Source organism: Zonotrichia albicollis, chromosome 3 (genome assembly GCF_047830755.1).
Source record: "Zonotrichia albicollis isolate bZonAlb1 chromosome 3, bZonAlb1.hap1, whole genome shotgun sequence".
NCBI classification, from domain to species: Eukaryota; Metazoa; Chordata; class Aves; order Passeriformes; family Passerellidae; genus Zonotrichia; species Zonotrichia albicollis.
The window spans coordinates 79,655,035-79,681,978 of NC_133821.1; the positions used below are offsets into that span (position 1 = coordinate 79,655,035).

General features: G+C 42.8%; 1 protein-coding gene across 2 annotated transcripts in view; it reads left to right on the top strand.

Moving 5' to 3' along the window:
* CDK19 (cyclin dependent kinase 19) overlaps positions 1-14,754 on the top strand; it is a 122,454-nt gene extending 107,700 nt beyond the window's left edge. For both annotated transcript variants that reach the window (XM_074537955.1, XM_074537954.1), the window contains exons 10-13: positions 835-932; positions 2,414-2,492; positions 7,461-7,727; positions 10,532-14,754. In XM_074537955.1, the coding sequence (XP_074394056.1) occupies positions 835-932; positions 2,414-2,492; positions 7,461-7,727; positions 10,532-10,663 (576 nt within the window). In that variant the 3' untranslated portion in view covers positions 10,664-14,754. The remainder of the gene's footprint in view (positions 1-834; positions 933-2,413; positions 2,493-7,460; positions 7,728-10,531) is intronic.
* The last annotated feature ends 12,190 nt before the right edge of the window (positions 14,755-26,944 follow it).

The following is a 26,944-nucleotide window of genomic DNA, read 5'->3' on the forward strand; positions in this document are numbered from 1 at the left end:
GAGAGTTTGAGCTGAGATGTTCTTTACAGAAGGAAATTTATTTTCACTACTGGCTTGAATTGAAAGAGTATTGTGTGAGAGCAGGATGCTGTATAATGTGAGCACCCAAATTTCCTGCTGTAAGTTTATCAGAATGTGATAAATAAGTAACTATTTTAAATGATGTGATATGTCTATAATTCCTATTTTATACTACTAATATAATATAATCCTCTTTCATAGCCTGCTGCGGTCAGAAGAATTCTAGCTAATAAATTTGTGCTTGTTTTCCCCCTAGCAAGGAAGAAAGGTTACTAGGAAGGGTCTGTTCCTTCTCATTTTCGTACCAATTAGAGTGGGTTTGGGAGCTGCATGGGTAGCGAAGTGCTCTGATTCTGGGATGTTGCCAGTGCAAGAAATGAAGATTTATTGTTTCCCTCCCTAAAGCTATCAGTCGTGTTCAGTCCATTCTAACACTTTTTTTCCTTTTGTGTCAGCAGTGTAGAACAGTATAAAAGCTATACATGTACCACAACAAAAAGCTATTATTTAGAAATAATGTTTTATCAACCTGTAATAGCTGAATTTAGCATTGCTTTAGTGCAGTGGTTCAGCCTGAGCAATTAATACTGCTACACTTAACTGTTTATTACGTGAGAAGTACTTCACAACCACAGTACTTGGATGGATGTGCACTGTAGTTCTTGGGAACTTCACTGAACAAGCAATGCTAACTTAGGCTTGTCTGGACAAGTCAGAAATAGTTTAGTAATCCACAATCCAAGACATACAAGTCATAGTTTGAAAATGATAGTTTGATAAGCTTTTTGCTATTTTTATTGTTATGCTTTGCAGCTTCAGAAGCTTCTTACTATGGACCCTACAAAGAGAATTACCTCAGAGCAGGCTTTGCAGGACCCCTACTTTCAAGAGGATCCTCTGCCTACATCAGAGTATGTATTCCTTCTTCTGTGAACATCTGGAGTGACTCCTTTCTGCTATATGCTAATCTCTGGAATGACATGACAGCTGAAAAATTCACATATACCTACCTATGTACACAAGAAGTAACAGCTCAGCCATGCTCAGTAGAAACTACAAGTGTAGTACAGAAGTGTCTGTATGTACTGGTGTCAGAACTGAGTGGTCATGAAAAATAACTCAGTACCACAGTAGTGTTGTAATTCTGAACACACTACCAAAGCCAGAGTTACAACATTACTGCAGCATTTAGTGAATCAATCTCTGCCTCTCACAGCCTCACAGAGCACTGGTCTCCATTGCCTGGTTGACTGTGCCTCTCCCTAGGAGTGGGACAGTTCTCTCACCTACAGCCCATTCCCATGCCCTCTTTTCACAGGGTAACAGTATGAGAAAAGTGAAGAGATAAATGACTGCCTAAAATCCCACAAATCCCTTGTTCAGAAGGCTTGAGAAGAGATTTTGTTGTCATGAAAAGTTCAGATGACATACTCAGTTCCAGCTGGCAGACTTTGTCAGTTTCTCTTCCCAGTTTTCAGAAGCATGGTGGTGCATGGTGTTATGATCTGTATGAACTTGATGCAGGTGGACTTCTGCCTTTGCTTTCACTCTCTCCTCAACTAGCAGGCAACACCAAAAAGGAGGGAACAGTCACTGAAATAAAAAAGGAGTCTAGTTGATACTAGTTGGCATTTTAAAATTTCTTTTTCTGTTTGAAAAAATGAAACACTGTGTTGCAACAAGTTTAAGAACTGTTTACACCCTTTTAAAAACCACATCATGTTGATTGTATTCTGAATGTTGGCACAGAAATGTAGAGAAACTGATACTGGTCAAGATCTACCAGTAATTCTCTGCTTAGTGTTTATCTGATGCTATCCTGTGGAGAATTGTAGCTCCTCATGGATTACAGGATAACATTATGGTAAGCTCTCTGCCATAAACATTAAGGAATGTTCCAAATTCCATTGGTCAGATGAATTTTAAAGTGATCTTTTTTTCCTAAACAAGACCTGAGAAGCTTAGGGAAAGTAACTCTGCAGTGTGATTGGCAAACATATTGAAGCCTGTTGTAAGCCAAGGCAGGCTCATAAGACACTAATACTCTTTGGATCAGTCCCTTCATTCAGTGAGCCATGCATGTTCCAACTTGGTGTTGTGGAACCTCTGACACTGTGTTTGTTCATTTTACCATCTGGATCAAGTGGTCGTTCTGGCATTTGGACATGTTCAACCATGCCATGATTTCTAAATGACAGCCCTGTGCCAACAGCAAAGAGATCTGACATTACAATCAACACCTACTTTGGGTGCTCACACTGCCACTCACTTGTGGAAACAAGATTTGTCAAATACAAGAAATGAAGTTGTGTTGTACGCACTTGTTCTTAACACAGTATTAAGTAAATGTATGGCATGTGTACATATTTGTGGACTGTTTACTGTGTTTCAGTGTGTTTGCTGGCTGCCAGATTCCATATCCGAAAAGAGAATTCCTCAATGAAGATGAACCTGAAGAGAAAGGGGATAAGGTATAGTAAACTTCTTGTTTGGTTGGGGCTTTTTTACTTTCAAGTATGCAATAAGAAAGCATCATGGTTCCAAATGAAAACTAATGAAACATGAAGAGTTAACCAAAAATGAAACATGAAGAATTAACAAAAATGTGTTTCCCAGGCAAAGCTCTATTAAAACTGCTTCTCAGACAGTTGAAGAGTTTCAGATGCCTTGGGGTGTCTCAGGTAGTATCACCAGCACAGTTTGCCCTGACCTGTGGGGATTGAGCTGGATGGGCTGTTGGTCAGCTGCAGCCTGCTCTCAGCTGCTGTGTTCCAAGAAGACCTTGCTGCCTCCTGCAGCATCACATGAAGAAAATTCGTTGTGAGCACATGAAAAGAATGGCATTTTCATTGTATGACTGGCATCCATCCAGCCATTTGAATGTAGATGGCTGTCGGGGTCTCAAATAAATAGTGGCAGCCTGCTTCTGGCACTACATCAGAACATTTCATCCATCTGCATGCAGTTTCCTGATCGTGTTCTAAGGGCCCTCACACAAAGAAGTAATAAGGATTCTGAACTGTTCTGGTAGCAACAATCTGCTCTGAATATTCTCTTTTCCATAGCCTCATAGACATGAGCGAGAACTTGTTTGTGTGCATAATAAATTCTGGGGTGTTTGCAACATAATCTGCTCTGCTTGGTGTGTGTAGCTCAGCTGTACTGTGTGACCACAGCCATTGTCCCATAGCGCTGGAAAGGCCGGACAATGGTGCCACAGTGTAGGAAACAGCGTGTTATTTTCAGGGAACAGGGTACAGTGAGGCAGCAACAGTGATGTATAGCTAACCAAATGTGAAGAGAACAGTCTTGAACTGTAGTTATCTGAGAACTATGTGAGAAGGGCTGTTGTCTTTCAGAGAAACCATTTGAGGACATGAATATTCTGTTTTCAATTTTCTACGTAGCGTGACTAGCTGAGTTTAAACCTGTATTTTGTTTTCAAAACTGATATTGCAGATTCTTCTTTACTGGGAACAAGTGTTAGTATCCATGATTTTTGTGTCCAGATGGTTTTTTCCAGAGGAGGAAACAGACCCCTGAACAAAAATAAAATTAAATTCATGATACTAATTTTATTGTAATTTAGTTACTAGTTTTGCTTCAACTCTCACAGCCTCAAAAAACATAAGAAAGCTTATGAATTAAAATTACTCTGGCTTTTTTATATTTAAGTCAGTGTACTTGAAAGGAAATATCTGTCTTTTCCCTGGGAATGTTGCAGGGGCGATGACAATGGCATGTTTATATTTAAAACAGCCAATATATAAATGATCTTTGAGATTGTTGAGGACAGTCAGGTATTTATATGCACTCCAAATCAAACTTTTTCTTAAACCATTTAGGTAATACAAGTCCCACATTACTCATTGAATGTAGAAATGTAGATTACTCAGTGTAGAAAATGTGGAGGTAAAGGCTATTCTGAAAGTTGAATCTGTTCCATGTTTTGTTGCTTTATGATATTATTGTAAATGAAAGGTTTTATTTTTTTAGACTGGTTTGTTACTGGTTTGTTTTTAAAACTGAAAATATCTGTACAATCATTTGGAAACCTGGAGAAGTTGTCTCTGTTTATTTGGAACTTAGATCTGAATTAAATAACATTTAGCATAAGCATCCATTCTTCAAAATGATTAATTGTTAGTTAGCAAGACTAAAATGAGGGTTTGTAAAACAAAGTGAAATTTTTTTTTTTTATCATTTAAATTCTGTTAGGCAAGTTTCTGCTAGGTTTGTTTCTAGGTAGGACTGAAATTTCGTTTTGGTAATTTATGCCTGAGAGGTGACATATGGCAATGAGTTGCTAAGTGTAGACCTTTCATGAGTTTAGTCATTTAGGAACTGCCATGAACCAGACTGACCTGAGGATGAGGTTGTTGCTTGTCAAAAAAGCCATTTTTTGTGCAGTTAGGTGGTGCAGCCAGGCCCCAGCTGGAGACTGACAGGGCAGGTCAGTCTCTAGCCAGGCAGTAGCAGTAGTAGTTCCACACAAGAGCAAATTCCAGCTAGTCAACTAAATTTTGTGCTAAAATCTGAAGCACAAAACCTGGGACCTACAACAAGCTCTTGCCTTTAATTGTGAGAGTCCCTTCAATATCTGTTTACACATTAAAAAATTGAAGTTTTTTAGCTCATACAATTATCAAAAACAGGGCACCCCTGACTCAGGGAATTATTGGCATCTGACTCCATTGATTCAGAAGGCTGGACAATTGCTTTATTAAACTATATTATATTCCATTATACTATACTATAACTATACTACAAAGAATACTAAAGAATACTAAAGAAAACTTGTGACTGTCTTGGGACAGCCAGGATGCAGCTTTGAGCCAATTGGCCAAGGAAACAAAACAGTCCTCAGCAGAATCCAATTGACAAATCACTTCAGGTAAACAATCTTCCCAAAACATTCCACATGTGCAAAACAACAGGAGCAGCAAGTAGAGATAAGAATTGTTTCTCTTCTCTCTGTGCTTCTCCAGGAAAAAACCCTGAGAGAGAAAATTGTCTCTCTCTGTTCAGAGAATGTGAATGCCACATCCAATAGTAACTAACTTACTTGCATCCAAACACTCCTATGAATACACAAATTTCAGAACTGTAACACAAATATACCTTAGTTATTGGTGTTTTGTTTGCGTAAGTGAAGCTAAAACCAGTATTAAAAATAAATTGCTTCTTGATAGCTTTTTTTTTTTACAAGCTAGTTTCATTAACTTTTTAGATTACTGAGGTCTAAATCTGCCAGAAAGTAGAATTGGAGTGAGGTGGGATTTGAAGACTACATGCAGGAGGATACATTATGGGTTCTGCTAAATGTGAAATGGAATTTCAGGCCATCTCTTAAGTCCTTGAAGATGCAAGTCTTCTTTATAGTCTTAAATGAACACATCACTGCAAATTTTGTTGGAATGTATCTTGGGAGACTATTGTGATGAATGGCATAGATGCAGATCTTTTATGTCATTTATCTGAGGTAACTAAAAGCCTCAAGATGAAGGGGACATTAAGAATTTTCTGCTGGTGGCAACTGGCTGTCATAATTTCTGAGAAACTAATAAAGTAAGGTTTTAATTAAAAGGCTGCCATACTAAAACTTTGGTCATTATATAAGCAGATATTCTACAGAAAAAAAACCCCAAACCTATCCTGGAATGTTCCCTACAGTATGTTTGGGGAAAGATAGCAAGGTTTTTTATTTCAGTCCATGTCAGTTGAAGGTTTTTGTCATGATGAGCAAGTGACATCTTTCCCAGAACTGCAACCATGGAGGACCAGAGTTGCACTCAGTTCCTTTTCTGACCTTCCCTCCACTTCCTCAAATACTCCTTTTAGTCTGTAGCTTTCTGAAGCCAGAGGAGCTCTCAATATCTTTTGTTCTTGCGTTTTTCCTCTCAACCTTTTTTTCCCTTCTGTAACACTTTTCTCTGTTTATTTTCCTTCTAGGAACCAGTGTCATCTTAATTATCTGGCTTCTCTTCCTTTGCTAGTCTCCTCCTTCCCTTGTCAGATTCTTCTTTCAGTGGTTTCCTCCTCTTTTGTCTTCAAAATTTCTGGTTTATTTTCACTTTTCTGCTATTTCAGTAAGATTTTCTGACCCTATATGTTGTGCACTGTGCTGGGCCCTCTTCCCAGTACAGCACTCTTTAGAAGGTGCTTAAAAGCATGGGAAATGAAAATGGTAATGAAACCGATTTCTGGTTTTGCCATGGAATTTCCTTGCAACCAGGAAGATATGATAAAATTCCTTCGGTCTCAATGTGCTTACCTTTCTGGCAGTAATGCTGTCAGCCTTCTTCAGGTGAAAAGTGAAAGTTTGAAATGTGGTTTTGATTCTGTGTGAACAAGGCCATTGAACCACTTAGAACAACTTATTCTGGGTTCCCCATGTCTGCCATTGAGCACTAGTGGAATTCTGGGTGCTTTGATTTATTTCATTAGGTGATTACTGCTTTATAAAAGGTTCCTTTTATCCTCTTTGAGCACTTGGTGTCTTGGTTTGAAAAAGACAAATGTCCACTAATGGAGGCAGGGGCCTTCCTTGACATGGAAAATGTAAACTCCCTCCCTCTGAATTATTATAATTGAAATTTTTGAAATGAAGAGGCTCTCAGGCAGATATGGGAATAGGAATAACAGTTCTTTACTAGGAAAAATAAAAGTACAAATGCAGTAGTACAAACAAAAAAACCCCAACACTGACAGAGTTAGAATATGACCTGACACCCTGTTGGTCATGGTGTTGGTAGCAGTCTGACTAAATGGTGGCTGCAGCTCTCTTGCAGTGACAGGTGTGGTTCTGCTGAAACAGTGATCCTGTAGAAGGGTGTAGTTTTCCTCTGAACATTCAGTGGTAGTGTAGATGGGCCTGATCTTCCTCTGGGAATCCAGTGGAGAAGAAAGCTGCTTCTCTTGGAATCCAGTGGAAAAGGCTGTCTATGGTGTTCCAAACCACAGATTCTATCCGGGTAGGATTGCTTGGCTCCTCCTCCTGTGCGGAGCATCACACAATGGGATGATGTCATTTCATCAGTGAGGCTCAATGGCCCATTGACAGCAGATGTCTCCCCAGAGGGAAGATTGGTTGTGAAAGAGATAAAGAAAAACTGCACAATTAACAGAAGATAACAGAATATACAACCCCACCCACATCTTGCAACCCAGGACACCTGGGTAGCTGTAGGAGGCACTCAAATGTCTTTCCAGTTTAAGTCCATCTCGTTTCATTAAAAAAGCAAAATGATCACAAGTGGGACACCCCACAGGTGTGCAGATCTGTACTGGGGGTGAACTTCTCCCAGCACTCAGCCTTGCTGTGTTTTCCCATCACATGAGGGTCTGCCTCCCCCTCGGTGGCAGGGGGTTGGCAGCTCCATGAAGCTCACAAACCCAGCTCACAGCAAGTGACCGTGTTGTGTGGCTTCTTCCCTCAGAATCAGCAGCAGCAGAATCAGCATCAGCAGCAAGCAGCACCTCAGCAGCAGGCGCAGGCGGCGCCGCAGCAGCCGCAGCCGCAGCAGCAGAGCAGCAGCCAGACCAACGGGACGGCGGCGGGCGCCGGCGCGGCCGCGGGGGGCGCGGGCGCGGGGCTCCAGCACAGCCAGGACTCCGGCCTCAGCCAGGTGCCTCCCAACAAGAAACCACGCATAGGGCCTTCAGGCGCTAACTCAGGCGGGCCTGTCATGCCTTCAGATTATCAGGTACCTCTGGAAATGTTGCTGCTTCCGATGCTATAGGGCTGAAGGCCAAAATGGCATTTTCCCCCCTTCCCTGCTGCGAGAACAGATCGCGTTTTAATGAATTTTTGATGTAACCTGAGGCGTGCTGAGGTTTTGTTCTGTGATTAGTAATTTTCAATAGAATACCAGTTTGAGTTGTACTGCACCCTGTAAAGTGTTGAGGACTAGTCCACTCCAGGAATCACCTAAATATTTGCTTAACTTTATATTTTAGAGTAATCTTGCTGAAGCCGGTGGATGTAAATGCTGCATTGCATCAAGTTCAGTATACTTGAGTCTTGGCAAATATTAAATCCCATGTGAGGCACAGATGTGAGACAATCCTGAGAAGAAGGAACAAAATTTGAACCAGGCTCTCCCATTTCATTCCTCCTATTGTCACATGTATGAAGTGGTTCTGTAGTTTATTCTGGTACCTTTCTAAGACTACTTCTAATGTTAAAGAAAAAAACATGCATGTAAGCACAGGAATGACAATTTGGTTCAATTCATCCATTTGATTCATGCCAGACTAGGGCACAAAGACATGCACTGTTTCTAATGTGACCAAAGTAGAAAAGATTTCATGTTTTCTGGTACAGTGGCATTAATTAGGAAAAGCACTGTCACTGAATGTTTTTTGAATTAGCATACTTGTCTTTGATTACTAGAATTATATTTTCCACTTAAAAAGTTACTTACATTAAATATAGAAAGTATTGAACTTTCCCGGATCTTCAGTACTTCAAGGTTTATACTGCTGGAGCAGTAATTAGTTGAAAGAAAAAAAAAAGGTTAGATATTAAGGGTAAATTTTAAATTATGCTAATGATTCTGTTGGCTCCTAGCCTCCAAGAGGGCTTTGGAGAATGGTCTTTTCAGGCTGCTTTAAAGTTAAAATAAGTAGGGTTTAAGACACCAGCTCTACAGTTGTCTTGACTTAGCCCTCCAGATCTTCTCCACAGACAATTGATTACTCAGTGCCAGACATATTTCTCCCATTTTTGTTTAACTCCTTTAGTTACAAATTGTCATGAAGGCATTGAGGGCAATTTAAGGAGAAAGACAACTAGGTTTCTTTTTTGAAAAGTTCCAGACAGGCTTGAGGCCTGGACTGGTCAGTATATCTGTCTGACTGCACAGTATTTATGGCTGGTCTGGTTTGGTCTATACTTTGAGGACTGGTGTGCTGCATTTGATGATATCCATCATAGAATTCTTATCCAGTTCTCTGAATTGTTGGCAAACTTCCCTCTTACAAGTTGCTAGTAGTCTAAATATTCTTTTTTTCAGATTTTTTTTGCCCTCTGTGACACTTTCCTTCTAAACTTTAACAGCACAGGCTTCAAAATCATCATCTGTATGTTTCTTTTACGTCATGCACTAAATTGTATGGGCTGATTATCCATTTTTACACTTGTGTTTGGCTATCTGCCTTTAACTTCTAGCTGACTATCTTCTGTTCCAGAAAGGAATGTCTGCAACTTGTTCAAGTCTGACTTTATTAAAAACAAGTTCTCCTATGTGAAACAAAAATAAGCATGGGCAAGTTAAAGCATTCTTGTACTCTTAAGGCAGTAATTTTACTCCATTTTATCTTATTTGGAAGATTCTCTTTGCTTTGAGTTTCATTTAGCTTGTGGTCTGAAGTCTCTGTTGAAGTTTTTTTGTCATTCACCAACCTCAGTATCTGTTGTTTCCACAAATGACAGTGCAAAGCTCTTTGTTGAATTTTACTGAGCTTTCCTTATGTGACCTTGGGTATTTTGCTTGCCATGGTCAGCTGGTGCTTTTCATCCAGAAAGAGCACCTGTAAAATCATAGAATTCATCACAATTCTTTTTTTCCATTAGAAATTGAAAAACTTCCTAGAATTTTGAGAAAAATTTAATGTTTGAGACACTGTGTAACACAACCAACCTTATTATGGGATTGTGGTGGGGTTTGCCTTGCTGGACAGTCTCCTGTCCATTGAGCAGTACTTCTCATGCAAAGTGATTTTGCATCTTGCATTATTGGGCAGCTGACAATTAATTCTGAATGGGAAATGGTTATGGTAATGAAAGGGCAAATTCAGCAGGCTGGAGACTGCAAGATCCACAAATTTGTCTTGCTGAGGTTGGAGTCCACTAAGCTGACAGTCCCAAACTGTGGAGGGGAAAAAAAATACTCAGAAAAATGAATGTTAGGTTATGTACACACCCATACCCATTTTTAAGCATTTGTCCTTGTTTGCAGTAGTTAGGTAGCAGGTTAAAAGACTCACTTAATATTATATTATTTAATCTTAATGGACAACTTTTCATTTAGATAACTTGAGTAGTAGTCATGGTTGCCTTTTTCTCAGAAAAGAATAAAATGTTTATAACACTTAGTATTGCCTATCTTGAGACGGATGTTTGTAGCCTTAGCATTAACAGCATTTGAATTAATAGCATTTACAATAATGATAGATATAAGTTTAAGAAACAGATGAATTTTGAAAGGGAGTCTGCTCTCTTTGTCTCTTGTGTATTTTTTCTTTAGAAAATGGGTGTGTACATGCTGTACTTTTAGGTGTCTCCAAGGGTTTTTGTAGATTTTGTGTCCTGTGTTAAAGCTGATTGCAGATCAGAATGATGAGTAGGCTTTTATGGGACCCTAAAAAGTAGCACTATTTAGTCAGTTTCCCCAAAAATCATATTTTAATGAGCACCAGAGAGGTTAAAAATTTCCTGAGCTGCACAGTCCTAGCAGGCTGGACCTGTGATGATCATTCCTTTGATCCCTCTCTTTTTTTCCTGCAGCACTCCAGCTCGCGCCTGAGTTACCAAAGCAACATTCAGGGATCTTCTCAGTCCCAGAGTACAATGGGCTATTCCACATCGTCTCAGCAGAGCTCTCAGTATCACCAATCTCATCAGTCTCACAGGTACTGAGGGGCCTGCCAGGCTGCACTCAGAAAGGAATGGACTAGAAGCCAGAAGACTCCAGCAATATGAAGTTCATAACGATGAGAAGACCAAAAATACAAACTATGATGCAGAATTAAAATTCATGATGATAAAAGGAAAACTTCACTCACTGAAGACTTCCCCCATCCCTTCCCCATCCCTTTATTGCCATAAAGGAGATTCTTGTGAAGTTTTCCTTCCTTCCTGCCCTTGCATGTGCTCCATTGTGGTTACTCTAATGAACCCTTCTGATCTGAACCCAGCACTTAACTTCTTTAACCTTTGGAATTTTGAAGGATTCCTGGTGCACCTTCCTTATGCTGTAGTGATTGCCATAAATCTGTCTTTTCAATTTCTTTGATGGGATTTTAAAGTTTTAAAATCTTGAACTCCCAGGCTTTCAAGCTTGTATATAGTTAGTTTTATACTAGGCGAACCAGTTTAGCTATACAGGTATATTGCACCTTTTTAAAGCACTATGTTATTTTCACAGGATATTACTGTTTTGCTCATGGATGTCAAGAACAGCTAAATTTTACTGTTCCAGAGTATTTTACTATTCTGTTTTTATTAGTCTAGTTTTCAGGCAAAGTATTAAAAATAAAAAATTTTAAAAATTAATAAAATGAAAAAAGAAAAATGAAAAAAGAAAAAAAACCCCACCCAAGTCTCTGCAGCGACAGATATGCTTCATGCTACTGGACTGAACACCATACAGAAGATTGCTGATATTTCTTAACTCATTCACATTGAATTCTTGAAATCACAGTGATCATGCTCTGACTAGTTTTCAATTAAGCATTACTTTAAATGAAACCAGGACAGTCACATGAAAAGGAGATGCTTTCAGGATCTGTTGGAACAGAAGAATGGAATGTCTTCCCAGGCTGGACACCAAAATAGTCAGGAAAATGTATTTACTGCCCTCAAGCCTCAGTAGGAATGTGGATGATGGGCTTTTTCTGTATTTCTGCAAAGTAGCTTATTAATGTGTGTGAGAGTTCTATAAATTTAGCTTTCTTTCACATTCCTGAGTCAGTTCTCAAAATTTAAAGGTGACAGAAGTACTAAGACTTGCAAAAACAAATGCATTTAATCATGTTATGTTGGAATTTATAATTAAGAGAAATTATTGTGCAGTTTGAAAAGCATGTTGAAAATTGTTCCTTTTTCTTGTTTATAATGCATATTCTGTGTCCCTCGCATTGCTGTGATTAACCAGATTAGTTACACCAGATGCGCTTGATTGCACTGAAATGTTTCTTTTTCCCTAGAGCAAACATGTTTTGATTGTGCCTAAGGGACTGTAAGTGGATGGGTAGCTGGCAGAAAATCCCTAGTAATTAAGCAAGAGTTCAGAAGCATAATCAGAGGATTATTGTCCAACTTCTGGAACCACAGTTATTCAGAGAGACACAACATGTAATTTGGGACAGCTTCGTTTTTGCTTCAGCCTTCAGAAATAAGGCTGGCTCTTGTGGCAGAAAACCTGGAGGAATGCATTTAGAGAGCTACTGGCAGTGTAACATCAGAGAGCTTCTGCAGCTGGTGTCCAGAGAAGAGGTGACAGGAGTTCAGGTGTAAATGGTCAGTGGTAACAGGTTTTTATACTGCAGAGTGTTCTCTTCCCTGTCCTGTGCCCACACACAAAAAAGGTGTACCTGTGCACATTCACACTGAAGTTGTGATCAGATGTAGCAAGATGAGTAAATCTGTTTGCTCTGAGGAGAATGCTTTTCATCACATATATGTTCTACTGGTTTGATCTCCCAGTCGTCTTTAGTGCCCCCTTCCTCCTCAAACTCGTGCTTTTTTCCTGCTTTGTGTGAGCAGTTGGCTTGCTTTGGCAATACCTACCATCATGTGATTTTGACAACACCCAGCTACTCCAGAAAAGCAGCTAAAACTTGCTTTTGTCATCAAATGGATAAGAAGGTGGTGAAAAACTAAATGAAGCAATTGAAGGGAAAAATTCTTTCTGGGGAAAAATAATCTCCCAAAGGATACTTTCAGTGTATAACCCTTGAAATGCTACATTTTATACCTACTGTAGTGCTCTGAAAGGACAAGTTTTAATTGTTCCTTTATTTCAGTGACTGTGGGGTGACATTCTTTCTGTCTCCCCCCTTACTGATGTTAAGATGAGGTACTTTTGATCAAATGGGTATTTGGCCAATGCTTCTTTTATGCTTCTGCGATTTGAATGTCACATTTCTGGAAATTAACTTATGGCAGAGTGAATTTTGTCCCCTCGTGTTCTTTTCATCCTTCTGTTCTCTCAAAATTATTTTGTCTTTTCTACTACAATTATCTAGCATTTCTTTTCCCTGCTGTCACCTGCAGCTAATCATCAAAATTCATACAAGATCAGGAGGTGGCAGGGGACCATTGGTTAATTAAGGTGGGCTCTTGTGCCAATAAGGCAAAATCATGGTGTAGATTAATCTGTATGTAGAGTGTGAAACTTCACAGCAATGTAAGGTGCTTTAATTGAGTGAACTTCCAGCTTCTAGAGTGACTGCCACAACCTCTCTCAGCTGCACTTGCATTTCTTGTCCTGGTTGGGTTGATAGATGACCACATGCCACTCCTCTCTCTAGCTTTTATGCGCACAGGTGAAACTGAGCTGTCTTCCTCTGTTCCTCCAAAATTCACAGCTGGGAGGAGAGGGAATAAAAGCAACAGCACTGGCTGCAAAATGTAGGCTCTGCACACTCTTGTAGTTTCTTCACTGGGGTGAAATAATTTGCCTTTTCTTGGGAGCTTGATGCATGCTGCCAGGGTTGGTAGCAGTCATATTGGAAGAAGCCTTGCTGCCTAGGGATTATCCCATGAGGTAAAATCTCTCCGCTTTCAGAAGTGAATTGTGCAGTTTGTCGTGGGAAACCAGGACCATGTCATTTTTATGGGTTTTTTTTTTGCCAGTGCAGTTTCTTTATTACTCAGCTCTGTCTCTGCCCATAACCTGTAGACCCTCAGCAAAGTGTTTCACACCTGTATTGAGAGGCACAGAGCTGTCTTCTCCATCCTGGTGGGAGAACAGGCTGCTGAGCACAGCTTTTCACGTTGTGGCTCGGAGGAAACAAACACGTGGGAAATTAATGGGATGAGCAGCCTGGTCCACGTTGGTGAAGTTTATGTAGCACAAACTGCACAATGAAGGAAAAATATAGGGAAAGCTGCGATTCCTGCACTGTATCTGTGACACTGTATCTGGGGAGGGGGAGGGAAGTGCATTCGTAGCGGGAGGGGTGGCGGGAAGCTAGAAGTGTTCAAATATGTATGATATTTTATATAAACATAATAAGCTTAGTTCCCCTTCATAATCTTCAGGAATGGTACTTTAACACCATTAAGTAAAGAATTGTTTTAGGATTAAATAAATGTATTGTACATAAGGCCATACGTAATCTTCTAAAAATGTCGCCAGACTGGAGCGATGTGTATTACAATATGAAAAAAGTCCTTAATGCACTGTTATCTCCTAAATATTTAGTAGTAAATTAAAGCTATTTAATTTTTTTTAAAAATTTGTCTTGTGTAGACACTAAAAAGTATTACACAAAATCTGGGCAGAACGTGTCCTTTTTAACAGCAATTTAAAGAACTTTTTATATATGTAAGGTAGTAACTTTTCAAATTGTTCTAGTTGTATATTCCCATGTTTACTATTTGTGGAAGTGTGCCTGTCTCTACTCAGTTATTTTTTTTCCTAATAATTTCATGCACGCATCTTTCATTTTTGTAGTTTCCATTAGAAATTACTGTGTATGCGCCTGGTGCTGCCACAAAACTTTCCTGCTCTAGATCTGTGGTGGCCGCATTCAGTAGTGCCCATGCCAATGGGCTACCAAAACCACAAAGCAAAATACTTGTTTCTCATTCTAGAGTTGAGAGTTTACTGCTTTTAAGTTGTCCTGATGTCACTCTTGAAATGACTGTTAAAACTAAGCTATGAGTTCATTGCATTTATTTTATATTCTTGGTTGTAATGAAATGGAATTGACTTTGCTTCAGTGTGAATTTTTTTAATAAAATAATATACATTTGTAATAATAATAAAAAGTTCAAATCAAGTAAGTGTGCAGAAAAGTTTTTGTAAACGTCAACTTTGGGCTACCAGTAGGGAAAATACAGCCCACAAAATTGCAATTGTAATTATATTCAGGATGTTTATGATATCATGCACCACAGAAAACAAAGCTTGCAAAACCTCAGAGTTGAAATTACAGTTTTTAAAATGCCCACGAGGATATTCACAGCTATGTCTATCAAAATAGAATGAAGCCTTATGGAAAGCAGGATGGGATAGTGTTCTCTTAGGTTTTGCTCTCTGCCTGTAAGCGTGCGGGTATGCCACACTGATGGCACTCGTTGAGATTCATTATTACTTGCATGACAATCCTGTAGATGCATCTTCTGAAAAAGAAAGCTGGTTTACTCTGTTCTGGAAATAAAGGCTTTCCTGCTTTCTCCTTCTGCTGGATCTTGGAGCATTTCAAGTATTTCAGGTGGCAACATGGAAAGTATGAGCTAGAGCATTATTGTTTTCGCAGTGAGATTTTGCGTGCTTTGCTGGTCTGCATGTGGATGGATGGATGGATGGATGGATGGATGGATGGATGGATAACTTCTTCCAAAAATTCTACTTGTCTTTTCCATAATAGTTGTATGGGTAAGAACGGTTGAGATTTACTTGCACTGCCCATTGCATTAAGAAAGAGGCTTTGTTTTTTGATGTGCCTTTTATACAAGGGTAGGAATAAGAGTGGCCTTTTGACAAAAAGCTCAGTCTGCATCTCTGACACCTCAAGACAGCCTCACTGCAACTGAATATTCCCAACTCTGTAAACTTCAGGGTTTCTGTTTCTGTTGTCCTTTTGTTTATATGATTGTGCTTAGTAAACACCTTTGACTTTCATGTTTCTGAAACCTCCTATGCCAGCTCTGTCTCAGTCTCCATTTTTTACAGCACATCTCTCTCTGGTTTTCCTGCCTGGTCATTTGGTTTACAGTCTAATCCAGCCTGATCATACTGATCTGAATTAATGGTGTCCCTTTTTTTGTCCTTGACAGCTAAACAACTTTGATTTCACAGCCACTGAGAAAGTTGCAGAATGGGTTGTTTATTAGTCTTTTGCTTTGACTTGTTGCTTCTTGCCTTGTGTTATTGCCTTGGCTCTGGTATCTCTGTTGCATTAGCTGTAAAGCTTCTTTCTTCACTTGCTCATGACTGCCAAAGCCTGCTGTTACACCACCCCTCTTACTCAAATCAGGACGTTATGTAAGTTATCTCTGGGTCTCATTGTCCCACCGGGTCTGCACCCTTCATTTTCAGACTTCTAAATAAGGATTTTAAGCCTCTGTTTCCAATTGCCCATTGTTTCTGAAGAGATGTTGCATAAAATTCTGAAAAATTCCCTCCTTGATGTCTTCTGCATCCCTCATTAAAGCCCCCTGGTGTTGATGTATACAGAAGTTTAGTATTTTACACTACTGGTGTGCAAGGAGTCATATCTATTGTGTACATGAAAACTGTTCCAGTGTTCATTCTACCTTCCAGTCTGTCTGCATCCATCACTTCCCTGCATGCCCCTTGCAAGCTCCCTGTGACAAGAACAGTCATTTTGTTCTGATACAGTAGTTTCATGACTGGGGCTTGCAGCACTCTGGAATATGAATAATAATCACTGTAATATCATGGTGTTTTACTGCTGGACAGTACACAGTAGTAGTGTTGCCACTTTCCATGTGCTTTTTCAACACAAGAAGCATCATGTTAGTGCCAAACACCAATTTAATTTGGCTAATCACAGAACCTGAGCAAGCAGTGTTCCGATAGCTAGCAAAAGTTAATGATGGTGTTCTTCTAATGTTGTTTTAATAAGTCGGTTCTGCTTTTTTACTTTCCAGGGAGCTTCATATCCTTGATTATGATCACAGAAAAAAACAGAAGCTTTGGCTTATTTTGGTGGATTTATAGTAATTTAGAAAATTATTATGGCATAATTACTACAATGATTTTTTTCATTTGCAAGAAATATTTATTAGAACAGCAGTTGTTGAGGTAGATTAGAATCGCCAACAAGGTTGTGAAAGATGTGTGTACAGTCATAACTGAGCTGCTGAAATTGCTGGGGGAGTATTGTGGGATCTCAGCATCTCAGTCTTGAGGTGCCGAGCCACCGAGACCACCCTTGGGGGGCTCGGGAGTCTTGGAATGTTGCCAGAAGTGTCTGGTGGCTGGACTTTGACCCTACACGGGAGATGACACCTGTATGAGGATAGGAGGACTTCACCGGGGTGAATGGTGAAGGGATTAGTTAATTAGAGGGTGAGACACAGGGTTTAGGATTTATGTACAGGGGGGTTTAGAGAAGTAAGATGGAGGAATTGGGGCGTGTCCTGTCCTTCTTCTTCTTCTTCTTCTTCTTCTTCTCCTCCATCTTCTTTGGTGATGGTGGCACTTTTGGATTGGTCATTACTGAAAGTGCACCCGACAATAAAAATAAAAAGGATTGGGGAAAAATGATAAATATTGTACACATAACAATGGGTATAAAGGTAGGTGGCTGTCCGGAGGGCAGCACAGTGTGCTCATGGCTGGCTGCTGAGCAGACCTCTGTCGGGCCGAAAGAAAATCTTTTAGATAAACAATTAATAAACATAAAGACCGAAAGAAGAACTGAAGCCTCTTCTCGTTCTTTGATACGCGGGCTGCCCCAAGGCCACTCCGGGCCTTTCCAGGCCCTTCAAACAGCCGAAAACCGGACAACTGGCGTCCCTGGGTGGGCACAAACCACCAACCTTTTGGTTAACAGCCGAAAACCCGACAAGTATCACAACTGTTATGTAACAGATTGCCAAATTAATCCAGAATAGGTGTTTAAAAAATTATTATTGTTAGTATTACTATCATTATTATTGCAAGTCAGAAAGTAATACTAACCTACTTAATATTTTTTTATATATAATGTACTTGCCTTGGAATAGGATCAATTTTTCCAGCTTGGTGTATTGGCACACTGCTATGTGTATTGTAGGGTCTGTAACAAGCCATTTCTATGATTATTTTGTGTTCTTAGAAGCCTTATGAAGAGGACAGCCTGAGACTATTTAACTTCTACATATGCATTGCATGCACAGAAAATGTGGCTGGATGAAGTATTCAGCAATACATTCTCTTAGCTAAAATGTCTTATGATGTTGTTCAGTAAGAAGTTGTTTGAAAAAGCTGGTATATGAAATCATTACAGAAATGACACCTTTGCCCCAGTGCATTCCCAGAATGGATTTTTGCTTTTGCTTGCACTGTCAGTAAACACAATAAATAAATTAGTAAAGGAAAATATTTATATACTACTTTTAAAAAATTAGTTCTTTGCTACTGAATCTTGGCTATGATGTGATAGCCAGCAATAATATATTTTATGCCATCTCCATCCCACAAAATATAATGTCTCAAATACCAGAAAGCCTGATATGTGAAGCACTGAAGAAAGGAATTCTTCATGCCTATCAGCAGCAGACAGAGTTTTAATTATGAACCAAATATGCCAAGTGAGGTATGGCCCAGACATCCGTTCTGTGTCCTGCATGTAAGCCTACATTGGTAAGATTCTTCCCTGTATCCACAAATAGGAATTCCCTGGGATGTTGTGGAGGGAAAAGGAGTGGGAAGCATGCAGCCTTTAGATTTTGTAAAAAAGTTTTAATGCTATCAAATTTAGGTATCTGAAGTTCTCCAGTTCATAATGAAATTCTAAATACTTTTATGTCTGTATTTTTAACATTTGTTAAAAGTGTTTTCTGCCTTTGTCTGGGCAATGTGGCACAGCCCTGCTCTGAAAAGATAACCTCAGCTGTGCATTCATGACCTGGTCAGGGGCACGGTTGTGAATTCAGTCTTGCAGACAATTTACACAGGTGGACACTGAACTTTAACCTGTGAGTTCAGGTCACACAGGTTTGTGGAAAAGCAATCAGCTTTTACAGAAAACACACTTCCTTAGCTGAAAGGTGAGCCAGAGCACTGCAAAATTAAAGGCTTAAAGTCTTATGCAAAAGGCTCCTGTGGCCCCCCAGTTTGACAGACAGTATTATGAGATGATTGTAAATTATCAGATCATATAATTGCTGCAAGGCTGTGCAGTTCTAAAACATCTATTGTTCTAAAACATCTTGCCATTATCTAGTATGACGTGGAATGAGTAATTTGTGAAAGTGATTTTCAGTTTTCAACCTTTTGTAATTGTATTACTTGTTTTTGCAGTGGTACAGAAGAAAGAAGGACAGTTTCCAGTAGTTTGATTTTGGCAGTACAACTCAGAACATTAATTTGCGATGGAAGAGGACCCAAAGGAGATCAGGCATCTCCCTTGCTGGTGTCAGTCCTTCCACTGCAGCTGAGGACATTCAAGGAGGCAGATCATACCATGACATTATGTAGGAACTGCAACACTTGCTTTTGAAAGAAATATTTAATGAGTGCAGCATCACAACTGTAGAAAGTATACTCAGCAAAGTTGATGTGAGTCACCTTTACGAAATTCCCTGCACATAGCAAGCAGACTGACTTGATCATGTGAAGAATTTTGTAGACTTTGGTCTTACCTACCCATAAATGCATGAAAATCTGCATAGTTTGTGGTTTCAGAGTAATGGTAATAATGGAGCTTTTCTTTAAGCATCTGAAAGTTTTCTTGTAGCTTGCAGTATCCCACAAGCACAGAAATAAATCCCTACTCATTTAAGAAACAATGGGGACATCTACTAACACACCCTGGTGGTATGTCCCAATGGGGATTATCAAGAGTTGCTTCTACATCATGCTGCTGCTAGATGAAAGCTGGAAGTCCCCTGTGTGACTTTGAAACAGTTGGTTCTGGAAAGTAGGAAGAAAGCAGCTTCTCTTATCATCCAGAGCAACATTAGAGGTATTTTAAGTGCATTTGAGTCATCTGACATTGTGACATGTATCATTTGAACAGTGGCCATATGCACTTCCAACTCCAAGAACTCAGTCTCGCATGATAACATTTACATATATTGTCTGTGGAGACATGCTCAGCTGTGACTTGCTAACTTAAATCTTATGAAATACTTGTCAGTGGATCGTGTGTGCTGGAGGATGTAAGGAACAACCTGCCAGCTCTATCAGAACCAGGCCTATTCTCTTCCCACCTAACGTGCCAAGCTCATAAATCAGTCGCAGTGCATCATGCTTTTATTAATACACAGTGGTTGTACTATTCCAGGACTGCATTATCACTGCTGCTTCTCGTGCATCAAAGATGTGGTAATCCATCTGTGTTCTGGCTAACTCCTTTGGGATGTTTCATGTGTGGCTGTGGGGAGACCAGCAATGCACTGGCCCTGACTCTGGATAGCCTATCCATTACCTTGGAAATAAACTCAAAGGAGCACCACAGCAGCATTCATTCTTGTCCTTGTGTGGGCTGAAATTCCAGTATATGCAACATGGCATGCTTACAGAGGGGACACAGGAAGAGAGTGGGAATTACGCCTGTTTCTGTGAGATTAGGGATGATTTCTGGATATGCTATGTGTGAATATGAAAACAAAACACACTTTTGCTTTGGAATTTCACGATCTTACTCTACAGGTGAATTCCAGGATTATGCAGGTTTAAATTACTGGGATATGTCCTAAGTTTGTTTAGATCAGCGTGATTAGTGAAACTATGTTGACATTGATAGTTGCTATCATTTCTTAAACCAAAAAACCTGAGTTTCCTATGCCTTGCTGCTCTCATGCACATATCCAAATGTGGAGCTAAGGAATAACTGGTTTCCCAAAAATGCCCTGAGAAAACAGGATACCCTGTGTAGCCAGCATAGCTATGCATCCTAAATATAACAGTGCTGAGCATTCACAGAGCAGGGTTCAGGTTTACCCCATGTATGGCAGCCTGGCATGTTTAGGGCCAGACGTCCCCACCGTGTAATGTGAGCGCTTCCTTGGGTGCCAGGCCAGCTCCCAGCCTGGCAGCTGCTGCCTGGGAGTGCAGTTCCCTGACCCAGACCCACCTCCTCCCAGCTGGAACCATCCCTTCTGCAAGGGGAGGTGGTGTGTGGCACGGGCAGCTCCGTCAGCCGCTGCACAGACCTGATGTGGAGGTTTGCTGCTGTTGATGGATGTGAGCAGTTGGGTTGGTGCGCTGGGCTCTGGTGTGGGTGCAGAGGTCCCCTCCTGGTGGTGCATGCAAGGGGTGGTGAACGCAATGTGCCACCATGGAGCGGCTCCAGAGCAGGGCCCACGTGCAGAGATGGGAAGGAAGGTTGCCCGGCCCCCAGGAGCCTGCGTCCCCACCTTGTGCAAGCTGTCCGCACACGTTGCAGCAGTGGGCGTCCTGGGACGGTGCCGGCAGCGCCTGGGGCGGCCTGGAAGTGGGTAATGCCGCTGGTGTGCCACTCCTGTCTGGGACAGAGGGGCTCTGGCACCAGGCTCCTCTCTTATGGACACTTTACAAACACCATGGTGCCTCATAGAAACTCGCTGGGCCTCCTGAAGCCCCATGGCAAATGCCAGCCTTGCAAAGTGGGGCATGAGCAGCTGGAAGCGTGAAGGAGGCCGGTGCCAGCACAGCACAGCAGCCATGGGCATGTTGTGCATCGCTTCCCCCCACGCACGCCGCTCCCCAGGGCCTCCGGGGAGAGCAGAGGGGAAGGTGCCACGTGCAGAGCAGCTCACTCCTGCCTGGGAGGGTGACGCACTGGGGTGCCCAGCTCCAAGGTTGTGTGCCTCCATGGAGTGGGGCTGCAGTACCCATCTTCCAACATGGTTTTGGCCCTGAGATTTTTTGGATAGTCTTATGAGTCCCACGTGTGGGTAAGGGTAGGACTTTGGGAAGTTTTGGGAAGCGTGCTCTGCTACTCTGCAGAACCCCAGATACAGATCTTGTTTTGCTGTGCTGTCCCACAGGAGGGTCTCAGAGTAACTGACAGTTCACTGGATTTGGGTGGACTTGAGGAAGGTTTGATCCCTTCCAATCCCTTTTTTCCCTGCTCTGTTCTCATCTGCTAGGGCTGCTCTAAGCTTTGGCAAAAATTCCCTTTTTCATATTATGGCTTAGCTTTGCCCAGTGCTACACAAAGCCTCTCTTGTCCAAGAGACATGGCAATCTGTACCTGAGGTGACCATTTTATGGTTAATGGCAGATGAATTTAAAAAAAAAAAAAGTGTATTCAGAGGGCCCTTGGGTGGTTTGTTTCACTTTACTGCCAGGGAGGATATCTGCTGTCAGTGCTGTCTGCTGTCCTGGGGAACTGTCTGACAGCTTGGATATTGTCTGTCAGGATATCTAACATGACAGCATGTATTTCAGAGCACAGTCTGAGCCCTCTTGGATTATAGTCTTCAAATTTTCTTACATATGATATACCATTGTGGATTAAAGCATGGTGTGTCTCATTGGAGACGACTGAGGAAGCTGTGAAGAAGACAATAGTCCTACTTGGGCAGAGTTAGGCAGTTCAGCAGTATGGCAGGCATCATCTGCCATGAAGCTGGATCCTCTACTTGGGGAACACAAGTCTTGCTGAGGAAATCCATCTCATTGATCTGCAAGTTAAACAGCAAGGGCTGATGGAAATCTGGATTCCTTGGCCATGGCAGGCAAAAGGAATTCTCCAGATACTATGCTTGTGTGGGGCTCCAGATGGCCTGTAGGATCTCAAGATCTCAGTCCTGAGATGCTGAGCCACCGAGACCCTTGGGGGGGCTCGGGACTCCTGGAATGTTGCCAGAAGTGTCTGGTAGCTGGACTTTAACCCTACACAGGAGACGACAAGGATGAGGGCTTCACAGGGTGAATGGTGAAGGGATTAGTTAATTAGAGAGTGAGACACAAGGTTTAGGATTTATGTACAGGGGGGTTTAGAGGAGTAAGATGGAGGAATTGGGGTGTGTCCTGCCCTCCTCCTTCTTCTTCCTCCTCTCCTCCATCTTCTTTGGCCACGGTGGCACCTCTGGATTGGTTATTACTAAGAGTACACCGAGTTATAAGAATAGATGGTATTGGGGAAAAATGATAAATATTGTACACGTCACAATGGGTATAAAGATAGGTGCCTGCCCCGGAGGGCAGAGACAGTGTGCCCATGGCTGACTGCTGAGCAGATCTTTGTTAGGCTGAAAGAACATCTTTTAGATAAACAATTAATAAACATAAAACCAGAAAGAAGAACTGAAGCCTCTTCTCGTCCTTCGATACGCGGGCTGCCCAAGGCCACCCCCGGGCCTTCCAGGCCCCTCAAACAGCCGAGATAAACCGAACACTTGGCGTCCCTGGACGGACTCGAACTACCACAACCTTTCGGGGGGAGATAAACCGGACAATGGCCCACCTGAACTAGGCAAGGTATGGTTTGTGCAAGCCCTGTGCAAGCAGGAAGCTGCTGCCTCCTTAAATCATCCGGTGGGCAGGCAGTCAGCCTCTGCAGAGAGAAGGGAGGTAGCAGAGGGTCTGAAGCAAGAAGGAGGTCTCCAGCATCTCTTAACAGGGCTAAAGGATGATCATTTCCTCAGACATCAAGGAGGGGACTGGCTGCACCCCGTGCTCTGCAGAGTGGGACCCTGAGCACCCACCAGCATCATCATCCTGCTCTCCCCCTCCATAGCCTGACCTTGCCCCAGAGTCCCAGGTGGCAGCTGCTTTGGAGCAAGATTCCCAGCTAATGACTTCCCAGCTAATGACTCAAATGACTTTCCCATTTGGGGAGAAGAGGGTGAGAGCTAGACCCTCTTCCAGAAAACCCTTGAAAATGTCCGGTTTTGCTTCCCTTTGAGATGCTGGCAGGGAACAAGGACAGGGTCATTTAGGGAGGATCAGAACAAACCCTGACAGGATCCATCAGAGAGACTGACATCCCAGCAGGGGGACAGAGGTGAGGCAGGCTGCTAGGCCTCAGGGGGTGCTCTTTTATATTTCATTTATGAACCCTTGATTTGTATCTGGCTGGGGTCTGAGCCCATGAGTCACGTTCACACGGGAGGGTGGGAGTGGCTTCATTATTTTCTCTTGAATCACCCCACATTTCTCTGTCACCAGAACTTGCTTTAACAGCCACGTGCGTGTGGGTATTTGTGGTGTGTGCCAGACCCGGCCAACCTGCTGGGAACGGGCTCAGCTGACTTTGCCTCAGCTTGGTGGACTTGGCTGTGTTTGCCTTACAGTTGGACTTGCTGATCTTGAAGGTCTCTTTCAACCTAAATGAAGCTAAGATTTTATGATATGTGAACTGTGGTATTGTGAAGTGTGAGCAAAGGCCATTCCACAGGAGTTTCTCACTGCTTGTTTTTTACACAAGGCTCTCCAGTGAAGGGTCAGGACCCCTTTTTTTTGGATTCTTGGAACACCAGTGTGCTTTCTCTCTTTGCTTTGTAGCTGGGCAGCATGAGCCTATAGCAGTCACTGCTGTTGGACCTCAGTAGTGCTACTGTCACCACTGACCTGCAGAATCATAGAATGGTTTGTTTTGGAAGGGACCTTAAAGATCATCCAGTTCACCCCGGACACCTTCCACTAGATCAGGTTGCTCAGGTACCTGCCCAACCTGACCTTGAACACTTTCAGGGATAGGACAGCCACAAATCTCCGGGCAACGTTTCAGTGCCTCACCGCCCTCACATTGAATAGTTTCTTCCTTATATCTAATCTAGACCTGGCCTCTTTCATCTTTCAGTTTAAAACTATTGGCCCTTGTTCTGTCACTATCTGCCCACATAAGGTCTCTCCGCCTTCTTTTTGTAAGCCCTCTTAAGGTACTGGAAGGCCACAAGGAGGTCTCCCTGTGGCCTTCTTTTCTCCAGGCTGAGCAATCCCAGCTCACTCAGCCTGTCTGGGCAGGAGAGGTGCTCCATCCCTCTGATCATCTTCATGGCCTCCTCTGGACTCCCTCTAACAGGTTCACATCTTGTGCTGGGAACCCGAGCTGGATGCAGCACTCCAGGTGGGGACTCAGAGAGCAGAGGGAAGGGGCAGGATCACCTCCCCTGACCTGCTGACAACACCTTGTGAAGCAGCCCAGGATGTGTTTGGCTTTCTGGGCTGCAAGTGCTCAGCTGGCTTATGTCCAGCTTCTCATCGATGAGAACCCCAAATCCTTCTCCAAGGGCTTATCTCTGTTCTTCTTCCAGTCTGTACTCATCTCTGGGATTGTCCTCACCCTACAGTGCCTTGCACCTGGCCTTGTTGAACCTCCTGAGGTTCTCAAGCTCCCACATCTCCAGTTTATCCAGGTTCCTCTGGATGGCATCCCTTCCCTCTGTTGTGCCAACTGCAGTGCTCAACATTGTGTCATCTGCAAATTTGCCCAGGATGAATTTCACCCCATTTTCTATGTTCTTGATGAAGAGTTTGAAGAGCATTGGTCCCAAAATAAGAGCCCTGAAAGGGCCTGATATCTCTCTGAGCCACTGGCCTGAGGGCACAGGACCATCACAGGCTGCCCAGTGCTGGGGCTGCAGCAGGGCCAGATGTGGAGGGACAGAATGTAAGAAAATAGTGCAGAAGGTAGTCTCACCCCTGAGGAGCTGCAGCTGTACTTAATCACCAAAGATTAGGAAAGGCCTGCCATTAATAGGCCACAGCTGTGTCCAATAAGAAGCTGAGTGCCACAAAAGAGTGGGTCAGCTGGGTGAGGAGAGAGTTGGAGTTTGTTGGCTGTGCTGTTAAGATGGTGGAGTCAGTGCTGTGAGGAGCTGACCATGAGAAATCACTGAGAAGGTATGGAACTTTTGAAATAAGTTGACAACAACCAGGCATCTGGGCAGTAGATCTGTCACTGTCTCAAAACCCAAACCTAGCTTTGCTCATAGGGGTGATGGCTGTCCTGGCTTGGAGCAGCTGGTGCAGTCCTCGGAAAAACATGTATGGAAGTTGAGAGGTACAGGGTAGCACATGCCCTGTGAGGGCAGAACTGGCCCTGTGAGGGCTGTGCCATAGCTCCTGAGGTTCTTGGAGAGGACAGCAGTCTTTCAACCATGCTGGGAGCACACCATGCTGCAAACTGTGTGTGTGAACAGGGCAGAGGCAGCCAGGCCAGTGGGTGCTGTGCCCTGCAGTCCCCTCACACTCCAGCTGGCTCCTGGTGATGCCAATGGGAGGGCAAAAATCTAGCAGTCTGCTGTGTCCACTGAGAGATGTGGCCTCTGAGCTGCTGCGTGTGCACCTGCAAATGGGGACCTGCAGTGAGAAGCACCTCAGGATGTACCCAGGCCTTGCCCATCCCGGCTGCCAGAGCAGGAATGGCACAGGGAATGTGTGACAGGCTTTGGCAGCTGGTCAGAGTGTGGTGCAATCTGGAGGAAGGAGAAGAGCTATGAGGCCCTGCTGCCCAGCCCAGCAGCCCACAGAGCTGGGGCTGCTCCACTGAGCTGGAATGGCCACAGGGCCAGCTCTGTCCCACCAGAGCCACAACTCTGATAAGCCTGGGAGAGCTGGGGCTTGCAGGCCTGCCAGTGGAGGGGTGGCTTGTCAGGAAGAGGATGCTGTGTATTTGCTAGGGGGTTTTTGGTGGGTTTTCCCCTCTTAAGACACCCACAGTCAAATGTGAAATTCACATTTCTCTACAAGACTTTGCCCAAATACTCTCTAACTCATAAACCACAAAAAATTTGAACACAGTTCTGAGCCAGCTCCTTTCCTAGAACCTTTCACAGCAGGCTTGTCCCTGGTTTCTCTGGGAGGTTTCAGGGCAAAACTGTTGCACCCTGGCTTTGATTTTGCAAACAGCTTCTTGAGGCTTGAAAAAGAAATGCCTGTCCCAGCTGTTGCCATTTTCAGCTTGCTGTGCTTGGCAAGAGTCTGTGCCAGCAGAGACCCTCCCTGGTGTCATGATGGGTTTGTGAAAGTAGTTTGTGCTGGCCCTTGTCCTGGGCAGTGACCAGGGTGGGCAGGTACAGGGCCCCAAATCTGAAGTCTGTGGTGCAGTATCTGTTTGCTCCTTCGTGTAGACATGGAGTGTTTGACAATGGGCTTCTTCTTCCTTAAATATAGAACTTGGGAAGGGGTCAGAGAGCTAGGAGGAGACCTTTCTTTTGTTCAGGTGGGACTGAGCAGTTCAGTAGCCAAGAGCAGCTGGCCAAGACTTCTGTGGCTGGCTGCTGAGGACCTCTGCCAGGGGTTGCCTGCCATCTGCTGGCAAATCCCATGGGATGGACAGAGCCCAGGAGAGCACTGCAAAGGGAAAGCTGCTGTGGTTAGGTAGTAATGCTCTGGCCAGAGACAGTATTTCTGACAGC